This window comes from Petaurus breviceps, unplaced genomic scaffold (genome assembly GCF_028583685.1).
Source record: "Petaurus breviceps papuanus isolate PSGF00001 unplaced genomic scaffold, PetGlider_PUasm1.0 37, whole genome shotgun sequence".
Classification (NCBI taxonomy): domain Eukaryota; kingdom Metazoa; phylum Chordata; class Mammalia; order Diprotodontia; family Petauridae; genus Petaurus; species Petaurus breviceps.
In genome coordinates, this window is record NW_027186296.1 from 47,670,004 (window position 1) to 47,682,833 (window position 12,830).

General features: G+C 38.6%; 2 protein-coding genes across 7 annotated transcripts in view; one reads left to right on the top strand and one right to left on the bottom strand.

The window, feature by feature from the left end:
- Positions 1 to 2,062, top strand: part of APBA2 (amyloid beta precursor protein binding family A member 2) — a 388,985-nt gene extending 386,923 nt beyond the window's left edge. For all 5 annotated transcript variants that reach the window (XM_069098428.1, XM_069098429.1, XM_069098427.1 and 2 more), the window contains one exon: positions 1,345 to 2,062. In XM_069098428.1, coding sequence (XP_068954529.1) covers positions 1,345 to 1,416 — 72 coding nt within the window. In that variant the 3' untranslated portion in view covers positions 1,417 to 2,062. The remainder of the gene's footprint in view (positions 1 to 1,344) is intronic.
- A 3,244-nt stretch (positions 2,063 to 5,306) lies between these two features.
- Positions 5,307 to 12,830, bottom strand: part of ENTREP2 (endosomal transmembrane epsin interactor 2) — a 587,469-nt gene continuing 579,945 nt past the window's right edge. The window contains exons 10-12 of one of the 2 annotated variants that reach the window (XM_069098432.1): positions 11,739 to 11,813; positions 10,138 to 10,457; positions 5,307 to 5,893 (exon numbers count right to left, since the gene is read on the bottom strand). In XM_069098432.1, coding sequence (XP_068954533.1) covers positions 5,708 to 5,893; positions 10,138 to 10,457; positions 11,739 to 11,813 — 581 coding nt within the window. In that variant the 3' untranslated portion in view covers positions 5,307 to 5,707. The remainder of the gene's footprint in view (positions 5,894 to 10,137; positions 10,458 to 11,738; positions 11,814 to 12,830) is intronic. The other variant, XM_069098433.1, reaches the window with a different exon arrangement.

Sequence of the window (12,830 nt, forward strand, 5' to 3'; positions counted from 1 at the left end):
ATATGGAGAAATTGTTACTCATGACCTCATATAAGGGTCGCTAGTATGTCAAGGGCTAAGGATGATGTCAAGAAAAAGTGTCATGAAGAAAATGGGATGGTCATTGGAGAAAGTGAGAGATGACTTGGAGGTTGGCAGAGCAAAGAGAAATATGGAGGAGAGGAGATAGAAAAGCTGACTTGAAGTGTCAGTGGGGAAGAAGAAATGAGCTACTCAAGCTGACTCAAAGTACTAGGGAGATAAGGAATGGCTTGGTTACCTTTGGAGAGAGCTGCCAAGAAAATGTTAAGGACTAGAAGAATTTATTCACAATAAAAACTGGGGCACTCAGAGCACTGTAAGGCCTAAGGTTTTGGGAGGAGGGTAGGTGGAATTCAGTGAAGGTAAGGATGAGTTTGTAGAATGAGGTAGCTGGGAGGAGGATCTCCAATAACAAGGATGAAAGAAGAATTAATGTTTAAGACACACCTTGTGAATATCAGAGACCATTGCGCCCCCCCCCCCCAACTCCAGTCTTGTCTGATGGTTCTTTTGTTATGTATCATGAGAAAACTCTTCTTTAAGAATAAAGAGGCAATCTGGGAGATGGAAGTAACCTCTGTACTATTTTTGGTGGTCAATATGGCAATTTGCTTACTGGGTTAAGATTTGGAAGAGCATAACTGCTCTCTCTTTGAGTGTTTACTCCAAAAATAAACAAGCCCTATGTTTGCTGGTTTGAGCTGGGAAAAGCAGAGAGGTGTGTTGGGACTTGTGTCTCCTTTCCTGAGCAAGCACCTAGAGAGATCTTATTCTTGAAAACACCTTTTTGTTTCCCTTTTCATCAAATCAAACAAACACATTTCAGATTTCTTTGGGGAGCTCCACTGTTGCACCAGCATCTTCTCAACTGAAAACCTAAATTGTAGTCAAAATTAAAAATCAAACGTTTCAATTCCCCAGGATCAACTTGTGCTGAAAGGGAGGAAAAGGCACTTAGTGGTATATATAAAACCATAAAGTGTCAGGGATAGGAAAAACTTTATCGCCTGAAACACCATAAAATGTATTCTAAATCACCTTTTGCATTGGTTAAATCATAATTTTTATTTTTCAAGCTCTCTCAAAGACATATACTTTTAGCAGGAGGCTCTCAGTGAAACCATTAAAGTTTTTTCCCTCCCTGAAGAATGGAAGGAATTTTCACATCTAGCTATATGCTGAATTATTTGTTCTCAGTTGATTTACTTCTCAAGTCTGGGATATAGGAAAGGGGAAATAGGGGCTTCCAAAGGCAATGGACAGCCTGCACTAAGCTCTGCTACAAATCCCTATGTTTTAAATCTCCTTTCAATTCATTGACAGATTCACATGAAGACAATGCCAGCTGCAATGTTCAGGCTTCTCACTGGGCAAGAGACACCCCTCTACATCTAGCCTAAATCTGACTTTCATCAAAAGAAGTAAAGGCAAGTCAAAGATCCTCACCTGAGCTGAGTGAACTCTGAACAACATAGGACATCTTGTATTTTCTAAAACAAAAGGCTATAAAGGACCTGAATTGGCAGCCCAATGACCAGACAGGCTTCCCTGAGTGTCTTCCCCTCCCCCACCTCCTTTTTTTTCTTTTTGCCAAAAAAAAAGAGATGTCTTTATTAATGACCAGAGTCACAGACACCAGATCTTTGTAAAACATTGAAGTATTTTGCAACATACTCTGAACTGTTTTCTCATTGCAGTTGACCACAGAAATATTTATTTGTACCTTTGTGTGGCATAGTAGATGTCTGTCTGTCATACTTGAAACTGTGGTGAATGTGATTGTTTGATGAATGGGTCTGTGGAAGAGAATACAGTGAAGAAAAATAAATCTTAACATGGCTGACTTACCAGATACTACTATCCAGTCCAATCCCCCGAGGTTCAAAAAACTGAGGTAATGGAAGTGTTATTTGATGGTGTAAAATGTGTGTGTGAGAGAGACTCAGTTGCTTCAAAAGTAGAATCCACAGCCACAGCAGTATCCCCTAGCATTCATTACTCCAAGTGTGTAACTGGTAATTAAACTTTGGCAAGACGTGAATGTGTTTATTTAATAACACAAAAGGAGCCTTTCCTGTGTTAAATAAAGGATGATGGCCACAATGTAAAAACTCAAAATATTTATTTAGATACATATTTATGTTTTTGACTTCAGTTTGACAAACTTCCTACAGATTTAAGATTTCGAATCATCATGAACAAGACTGCTACTCTTGTGCTAGACATGTCCCACAATCTGTGCAAATGTTACTTTTGGCATTTTATTCCTTGCCCATTTGCAATCATGCAGCGCTCCCCATGGTCAAGCCACGCTTACCTGTTACTTCTGGAGAGGGAGCTGCTCTAGAATTCCTACTGTCCTTGGAATATATATTTACACATGTAAGAAATGGCAACAGCCTCCTCCCACCACCACCCCTTTATTCCTAAGGCAACGAGTCATGGATACAAGTTATCTTGGGTGAGCAAGGAGCTATCATCATCAACAGTATTAGAATGTGTATAGATAAAGTAAAATGTAGTCAAGTTGTATTCATTACTGAGATAAATGTTAATTGATGTCATTTTGTCTTGATTTTCCTTTTTTTTTTTTTTTGGCCACGGCCTTGAAGAAATACACTGTGACTTAAGAAGCCTTACCATGCAGTAACTAAAGCTTTAGGATTACTGTATTTCAAGGAGTAACCTATGTGTTGCATGCAACTGACCTTAGGAAAGAATTAAGCTAATCCCACTAATAAATCTAAAGTAATAAACAAAAGGTGCTTGTTTGGATTGTTTTTTTGTTTTTTTCCCCGCTGAGGATTTAATGGTCAGCATCTTTAATTTTTGGTCTCACACCAAGGTAGCACCACAACCACTTTCTTCAGCAAATCCAGTAGCTACTAAATATCCCATCCCATCATCATTAAATGGGTTGTAGAGAATAAGAGCTCTCAGCTATAAAAATCAGAGGTATTGTGCTTGCTATTAGCACTAATGGTTGCCACTGGATGTCACTGTAGCGTCACATCAATGTAACTGAAAATGCATTTGCTAAAATAATTTCAATAAAGGCAACTGATTTCACTAAACTCACTTTCTGGGGGTAAGAATACTCTTCTGTCATCTGCTTATCTCTTGCCTATCCTAGTTAGCAAGAAGTCTTTGCATTGTGTTGCCTAATGATTAAGTGAATGATGCAGGACCGACATCAAGAGAAGCTCTTTGTCTCTGGGAACCTAAGATGTAAATGTATGCATTTGATTTTTAAGGGGATGGCGACAGATATTTAACTTCTACCAAGATGTACCAGGTTCCCAGCTCCAGCCTTTACTAGTGAGAGTGTCTTGGGCAATGTGGCAGCTAGGCAGTACAGTAAATTGAGTGCCGGGCCTGGAGTCAGGAAGATTCCATCTTCCCGAAGTTCAAATCTGACCTCAGACACTAGCTGTGTGATCCATGGCAAGTCACTTAACCCTGTTTGCCTCAGTTTCCTCATCTGTAAAATGAGCTACAGGAGGAAATGGCAGACCACTCCAATATCCCTGCCAAGAAAACCCCAAATGGGGGTCACAAAGATTCAGACACAACTGAACAACTAGCAGCAACAATTTTGGGCAAGCCACAGGATAATGGACTTAAGAGGTGGAAGGGGAGAGGGGTCTTAGATAGAATCTAGTTCCATACCTTATTTTATAAGTGAGGAAATGGAGGTCCAGAAGAGGTTAAGTGAGTGGCCCAAAGTTATAAATGTAGCAAAGTAGCAGGAATGAAATTTGAACTCCAGGTCTGATGCCTCACAGATATGTATGTTGTCAGGACCTAATGAGAGACGTGTGAGAGCACCATAAAACTGTAAAGTGCTAAACAAATATTATTTGCTTTATGAAATTCTTTGGCTCTCAGTATATACTTATTATGACTTATGCAGTACTTCCATCATTCAATAAGCTCCCTTTCTTCAAGGTCACAAGTCCTGGAGGTACAGTTTTCTTCTGCAACAAGAGTTAGATTGAGCATTATGTTTTGGTAAGTCATACATTACCAACAATGCAGAATTACCATGTATCATTTTTGTTTTGTTTTGTGTTTTTTTTTTCCTGGGGGAAATAGAAGGGCTGGTGAGGACAAGGCTTTTGTTTACCACGTCAGTCCTGGCTTATAGCAAATGAAGCATTTAAATCATGTTTAAGCTACACACTGTGTCATCACTAGCATAAAAAGAACATCCTTTCAAATAAGCATCAAATGCCAGTTCTGCAGCAATGGTGGTTTGTATCCCCTTCTTCCCCAAGGAGTCTGCATTAACAGACCCAAAATATAATTTTCAATTTTTAAAGTGGGAAATTCAATTCGAAATTCCGGCAAGATTTCCTTCTCTAATTAAAACCACTCAGATGAACGGGGAATGTTATAAAGTTCTTTGTGTATACGAGAAAGTGAAAAATACTAGACTGCTGCCAATCTAGGAGAAGGGTTAATTTATATTTTATATGCTGTTTCTGCAGAAAGGGCTTTATACTTTAATTATGATGTCATGAAAAGAACCTGAGTTTAGATTTACCTGGGATTAAAATCAGGGAAGCCAGAAGGATAGCTCCATTAAATGACTCTACTTATACACCATCCTTGTGGCCCACAGCCAGCTTGTGGCTCTGTAAGTGTCAGAAGGAAAGCCTTACATAGCAGACCTATCCAAATTGCATTGACTCATTGACCAGGTGAGGTCTGAAGCCTGCCTTGCCTGTGTTTTTCACACCAATGAGCCAGCCACAAGACTAGATTTTTGCAAGACGGCACTCTAAGATTTCCACTTAGTTGTACTTTTTTCACTAAGTACCATGTTAGGAGAAATAATGTAAATGCTTATGCCCCAGGAACCATATTCTCATCAAATAATACATATTTGAAAAAATCCCCTAATTAAAAGATAATTCTGAGCCATAGCCATGAATTTGTAGCAAGGAAGCCTGAAAAAGCATTAAAGTCACACGCACTGTTTGAAAGTATGACAGCTTTGTGGGAAATGACTTGGCATGGTTTTTGGAGTATGCCCAGACTACCCCTTCACCCTTCACTTAGGTACTGCTATTTCTGAAACTATGAAGTACATCTGAGGGCAATTCTGAGAAAAGCTATGACAATATACACCTTTCAGTTCTCAAATTTTGTCAGGTTCATCCATAAGTCTGACATGCTAAACATACACAGAAATCTGAAAATGTGGTGATATTCAGAGCCTCTGTAATAACAGGTATCATCCTCTTCTGATTCAACTCCAATCAGTCCTTGCAGAAGCAAGAGTCAGAAATACTTTTTATTAAAACACTGATCATTGTTAAAACACTGCGAGGTACATTGAATAAATACAACTTTCAAGTTGTACAAACAGGTATCTTGTGGTTTAGAGAGAGTTTCCTGGAAATGACCTCACAGCAACATTTAAACAAGCACATCTGGGCAAAAATAATCCAATTGGAAAATGCCTTTTGTTACATGATAACATACATTTAATTTGGGCATTCAGTGAAATCTGTGCATTATCTTCTTTCATATAAATAAGAAATATAATCTTATTGGATGATGCTTTTGCCTTCCCCCCCTCCCCAACCCGCCTTCCTTTGAGGTGGTCTTTCAGGTCTGGGAGGACAAAATGCAATGTTCTGGTCAGGATCAGTTTTTCCTAGTTCCATCCAGTTCAATATCAAATTATGGTCTCTCGGCAAGCTTCAACAAAACTTTGGGGGGTGTTTTCTTCTAGACTGAGAGGGAGGCGTACCCTATGCAAGAAAGCAACCGGGGAGCTCAGTGCACCACAGCTTTGCAGATGGAGATCTTCTTGAAGCTGTTTTCTAGAGAGAGTCACATTCTGTTGAGAACTGGCAATGACCTGTTAATACAAGAAATGGGGAAAGAGAACAAGGAAAATGATGGAAGAAGGAAGTCTCACTTCTGAAAGACTGTATTGTTAAAAATGTATCAGAAGAATGGGGTTAAAAATATTCAGGGTGCAAATACACACATGCACACACACACACACACGAGAATTAAAACATCAGTTTTCTTTATGCATGGCCACATGCAAACAGAATTGAAAATGGTTCTCATTGATGGTAGCATGCTGGGGATACTTTGGGCTAGACGTGGCACAACATTCATTTCAGGTCTTGGTCACTTTATTGTTTAGTTCTACCAAGATTTATTGTGTATCAACAAGATTAAAACAAGTCAAATCTGTGGTTCCTAATCTCCAGAAGTGTCAGCAACAGCAGAGTCACAGATATTTTTTTCTTAATGACTACAGTTATTCCAGGTACTATAACCCCTGGGAAAATCATGATTCCAAAGTATATTGCTTAAGGGGCTATCAGCAGCTTTTTTTACACAGTAAACCACATAGTAAACATAGTTCACATGGTGAAAAAGAAGCTTGTTAATGAAATTTTTGTCCGACTCTTCATGACCCCATTTGGGGTTTTCTTGGCAAAGATCCTGGAGTGGTTTGCCATTTCCTTCTCCAGCTCATTTTACAGATGAAGAAACTGAGGCAAGCAAGGTTATGTGACTTGCCCAGGGTCACATAGCTAGGAAGTGTATGAGGCCAGGATTTGAGCTTAGAAACATAAGTCTTCTTGCCTCCACTCTTCGCAGTGTGCCACCTAGCTACCCCTGGCAAGAATTAATTTGCTTTAATTGATTACTTAAGGCAGGTTGGCTCTTATAGTATCTGATAGCTTGGTCCTTGTGTGCACAAGGAAGAAGGCCTGAAAAATAATATCTTAATGTTACTAATCATTTCCATGATAACATGTTAGGTATAATTGTTAAGGAGTCAGTTGATTCCATAAGAGTAAAGCTTTAAAATTAAAAACAAATTACAATAGGCCTTTATAGGACTTTCTCAGTCCACTGGTTACCTGACTGCACAGTAGGATTTTGACTATGAAATTTGGTTATAGGATATTAATGACATTATTATAGAGTGCAATTAATAAAGATTTGTTCAAGAGGATTTAATCTGAGGGCTTACATTGTGTTTGTGATGCAGGCTCTTACTGACTTTCATTTTATTTAGGGCAGGTAGGTCCTAGTGGATAGAACATCTAGCTAGGAATGGGGAATATCTGAGTTCAACGCTGGCCCCAGACACTTACTTGGACAAGTCACTTAATCTCTGTCTACCTCAGTTTTCTCATCTTTAAAATGGGAATAATAATAGTACCTACTCCCCAGTGTTCTTGTGAGGGCCAAATCATATAAAAAATGTCAAGCGCTCAGCACAGTGCTTGGCATATAGTAAGCACTAAATAAATGTTAGCTATCATTATTCCTTGACATTTCAGCAGGGCCCTTTAAGTATTCCAAGCTGAAGAGAAGTTAAGGCATTCTACTCTAAATGAGGAGAAAGAAGAGCATAAGATCACCGGGGACTAGGGTTGCTGAGAAGAAGTTTTGCCTACCAGAGATCAAGCCCAAATACCATCCTCTCTAATTGTGGCGGCTGATCATGTACAACGGAGAACCTGGTTGCCTATGGCTATTCTTTGAAGTCAACAACAGCTCCAATGTGTATTCTGTTAAAGAGTGGAAGCTGTGTGCATGGTAGGAGAACAACTGCTTCACAAAGTAGCTCATCGCTTCCATTATACAGAGCTCGGACTCCAGGAGAAAAGAGGTTGCAATGTTCCCAAGCCCAACATTCCTGAATCAGTAGCATAGGAGAAGAACTCTAAAATCTTTTATCAACCTCACCTACAACAGCATTTGACTCTTTGGACTTCAAAAGCACTCAATAAAAATCACAAGATGAGGTTTAAAAAAAAAAACTTTTTTTGCATAAGGTGCCCATAAATTCTCCTGGTAAGAAGTTATGGTTTTTCATCAAAAGGTATGATTTGCTCTTTTCAGCTACCTAACCTTTGGGAATTAATGACCAATAATATTAGCAAAGCAATAAAAATGTGCACAGCAGAAGTGTCACTGCTGAATTCTTAAACACTTCAATATGGTATTAGCTTCCCTTTTGCTGGTAAAAAAAAAAAAAAAACCACCAAAAAAACAAACCCAACTTGCAGTGTGCCTTCAAAAAAGAAGGCTTCTTTTTTCAGCCGCACAGATGCCCATATCACATCTCATTAGGTAAATTTGGGGGGCTGGAAGGTGGGGAAGGGTGGTTCTGCAACATTAGCAGAGAGAGGACAGACACAGGGGATGCAAAGCAGAAGATGTTGACGTACACGTGGGGCCACGGCAGCTGCCAATCACCTTTTCTCCTGTCTCTAAGCAGAGTGTTGGAGGAGAAAGCTTGGGGAAAGCTGAAGGCAACTATTAGGAAGAAAAGTGAGCTGTGGCAAACAGCATGGACAGCTAAAGGAAGGGGAGGCATCATCAAGAAAAATGGAAATATTTAAGATTTCTGCAAGCTGAACTGTCCTAGCAGCTGATGTAGCCTTATTGCTACATGATAGACCAACTAAACTGAGCTGACAAGAAAGTTGGGGAATGTGCTACTTTAGATAACCACTTTTTCTGGTTAATATAAAGCTCACATACATCCAAGGTAATGTATGTGGGTTTTTTTTTTAATCTAGGTATCTGTCTCTTTCATACACATTAAAAAAGAACCATTTGTCTCAGGTAACATATAAGAAAATTTTTTTTGAGAGAAATATAAAATGGACAATTCACCTGTTTTTCATATTCAACAAATGGAATAAAAGGTAGATCCCAAGTTCATACTAAGGCCACTTAAAAAACAGAAGTGAGGAGATTGAAAAAATAGCTGGGGAAAACAGAGCAATAAGAAAGACCCAGAGAAGGGAATAGAAAGAGTGAGAAAGAAGGAACAAAATGGAGAAGAGATGACCAGAGGGAGAAAAAGCTGGAGAGGTTCAGTAGGTTCTTGAGGTGAATGGGTCAGTCAAGACTACCTGCCCTTTTTGTATACTACTGTTCCTTTGGTCTATGACCTGTGGGCATCCCATACTTCTTTAAATAGGAGTTCTTGAGGGTGGGGGAATAGGGGAGAGGGAAGGAGATGTTCTGGGCAGTCCTAAAACCACTAGAGTACCACCTTCAGTACTTGCCATTAGTCAGATGAAATTATGGCCATGGTTGGATCCAGCTGTGAGAGGGTACAGTGGACAGAACATTGGTATGAAGTCAGGAGGACCTTAGTGCAAATACAGCCTTGGTCATTTACTAATTGGGTGACCCTGGACAAATTGCTTATCCTCTGTCTGCCTCAGTTTCCTCAACTCTCAAATGGGGATAATAGTGACACCTATTTTCCAAGGTGGTTGTGAGGATCAAATGAGATAAAATTATAAAGTATTTAACACAGTACCTGCCATATAGCAGGTACTTAATAAATCTTGTTTCCTTTCCTTATTTACTCCCCATATTTCTTCTATAATGGCTAATTTTAAAAAGAGTCAGAAAGAGGTGACTCTAAAGTAATGAAATGGATTCCATAAACCACATACAATAACTAATATCATTACATAAGTCTCACCAAATACACTCAACAATAAACCATACCTACACTGAACAAATAATTTAAGCTTAATTAGATTATTCTGAAATACTTTTAGGATCTTGTAGTACATCAAAAATAATCATTATGAACATCAATTATTGTACTTTAGATGTGTGAAGATTATAATCAACAAAAAATTCTAGTTAATACAATTATAAATAAAGTGACAGCTGCATGTACTAGGTAGTGACTTCTGTTATCATTATGGTTGTGTCAGATGGGGTTTGGTGGGGAGAAGTGGAGAAAAGCCAGGAAATAGTCAATGAATGAAAGGAACCTATGGACCAGGCTAGATGCCAATACTATTTCCAGGTAAGGCCAGAAAAACACAAATAGATTCTGCTTTCCCAAGACATAACAGCCTCCTTTTCCATTCAATTCAGTTAATGCCAATCAAACAAATATTTACAAATCCCTAGTAGAAGAGAGTGCACTGAGCAGGGGTCTGGGGGTAAAATTTTTTAAAAATCAAACAGAAGTCATTTAGCTCCTTCCTAAAGCTGATTCCTGCCAACTCTGTCCCACATGTTTAGAACTTTGGGGTCTCTGAGGAACAACTAGTCAAAAACTGTGGCAGGACCTTGCAACACTCATACCTGGTCTATAATGTTGGCACTGAAGATGGCTTCTTCCATGTGTCGTTCATCAGATTTGATGACTGATCGGATAGTGTTCACCACATGCTGCACTTCTGGAGGGAGATTACAGTTTGAATGTTCCAAAAATTTAGCCACCAAAATTTTTGTGTCTTTATAGGCCTTAAGGTCCACTAAAGAGGGTGGCTGCTCTTTTGAGATGGTCCGTAAGGCCTTTGGCTTTAACTGTTGGTCAACTGTCCTGGTATCTCTTTGTTTTCCAGCTGGTAAAAAATGGTCCTGATAAGCAGAAGCAGCCATGTGAGAGCTAGAAATGGAAACTAAAAATAAAGGGGAAAAAATACAACTTTGAAGAAAAAAAAAAACTAAAGTAAGCTGTCAAAACCAAAGAAAACCAAATATAAGCATGCCTGGGAGAAAGCTTTCTGAGAAGCCTCTGGGACCCTAGCTAAAGCTAGCAATGGGTGTCTCCCTTCACTCTCCACAGGCCTGGCACTACCAAATCTGCATGGGCCTATTGCCCTATGTGCAAACTAATTTAGAGATAAGACAAACCTCTACTGAAAGATTGGAGAGCTGGTGGCTGTAGAGGGAGGAGACACACTCAGAGCATGAAAAAATAATAGATCAGCGAGCAGTCAAGTTCAAGATTGGGAGATCTTTTTTCATACAAAAACAAGATTAGAAAGATATTCTCCTTTTGCTTTATCTATAGTATTAAAATCAGATTACTTCCCTCTTTCTTATTAGTAACAAATCCATCTGCCTCTGGTCTTACATAAATTTGGCAATCATAGGTTCTTAAAAGTACACTGAGATTCAGAATAACTGTTGCACAAGGTCACATAATTAGTATAGAAACTAATTTTCTCCTAAGACTGACAGACTAAAAATATTTTTTTATTTTAAAAGACATTCCCCCCTCCCCTGAGTTTCTCAAGTAGTGCTAAAAGTAATACATAAAGCAATAGTGAGAATATTCAAGTATCCACAGAACAAATAATAAACAATAGTAGAAGTTCTATTTCCCTATCCATGTCTCAGTCTCACTGTCAAAGTGAATGCTGGGTAAACTAAATTAATCTCCAGTGCAATTTGGGTAAGCCAATTAACTCAAATAGTATTGGATTAAATTTTGACTCTGTTCCCAACACTCTTAGACTAAGAGTTAAGGAATGAAAAGCAAAAGAAAAAAAGAATGGGTAGTCTGAAGCATTTCAGCTTTAAACCAATGGAAGATTGAAAATGGGGGAGGAAACACACAAATGACCACCACCACTCTACCAAGATGCCTCACAAAGGGAGAGCTCACGTTGAAATCAATAGGCATATGTAGGGCTGAACTTAATTATGCTTTCTGGTACATGCTGCGAGGTGAAAGGGAAGAGTGTGAGTGTGTGTGTGTGTGTGTATTTAAATATTACATCTTATGACATGAGAAAAGGAACTTAATGAAGCATACTTTACTCAGTTACCATTTATGAAAACACAGCATATGAAACAACTCTCCTTCTCAAGCTATAGCACCATCTACTCTGTTGACAGGATAATAGAAAAGTTAGGCATGCATGCAAAGATGATTTTAGCAATCAGTACCTCACCTGTCTCTAAATCCGACTGAGATACTCCTGCTTCATGATGCTGGCTATATAGAGGTGTGTAGGAAGAGGTATCTCCTTTAATGAAAGAGAATATTTCATTAAACATATTGAAACATGCATTAAGGAAACAGCAGGAAAAGCCCTTCCAAGTCCAAGGAATCAATTGTAAATGATAAAATAAGCTGAAGGAAAAAATTGGCTGATGCCTTTAAAATAAGCAATACATCCCTAGATAGGAAAATCACACACCACTAAAACCTTTCAGCCTTTCAAACACCTCGTTAATGGATATTTTCTTTACTTTGACATACAAAATAATTTGATACAATCTCTATTTGATTTCTTTTATTAAACACTTGAGGCATTTTGGTGTTTCTTCAGGAAGCCTCAAGGTACCCACTTCAATAATGAAAAACAATAAAGTTTTTGTCTTTGAATTGAGAGGAAAACTGCTTTGTGTGGGGGCAATTTTCTCTTTTTAATAGTCACGTGGCTGATGGAGAAACAACAAACATGACTGATTCTCATTAACAGTGTTTACATTTCAAGGTCTGATCAAACCCTCTATCTCCTTAATTCCCTTCATGGTTTGTAGAACACGAAGTATTAGAGGTGATCAGGGCTGATCAGAATAGGAATGGGATTTTAGCCTCAAATAAGAAGGTAACTGAGATCATCTCACTGATTGTCACAAAGCAATTACCACAAAACTTGTGGTGGTTTCCCATCTACCTCCTCAATCTTAGATGCATGGAAATAAACAAGGAAGAAATCTGCCATATGTCTGAGGAATATTTATTGCTCTTTCAAACACAAAAAGCCATTTTGAAATTTTAGATAGATTAAAAGACTTCTTTCCCCCTTCAGGGCACAGTTTATAATGAAAATCTACTTTAACCATCTTTAGTTGGATAGGTAGTTAAATCAGGAAATGGAAAAAAAGAAAAAAAAACTACAAGATCCTCATCACCACTTAGAAGAGTTAGGATAAGAGAGATGTTGGTGGGAGTTGACTTCATGCATGAGAATTTTGGCACATATTCTACAGTGAGACTCAGAAACCTCATGGGAACTATCAGTTTACCAAAGTCA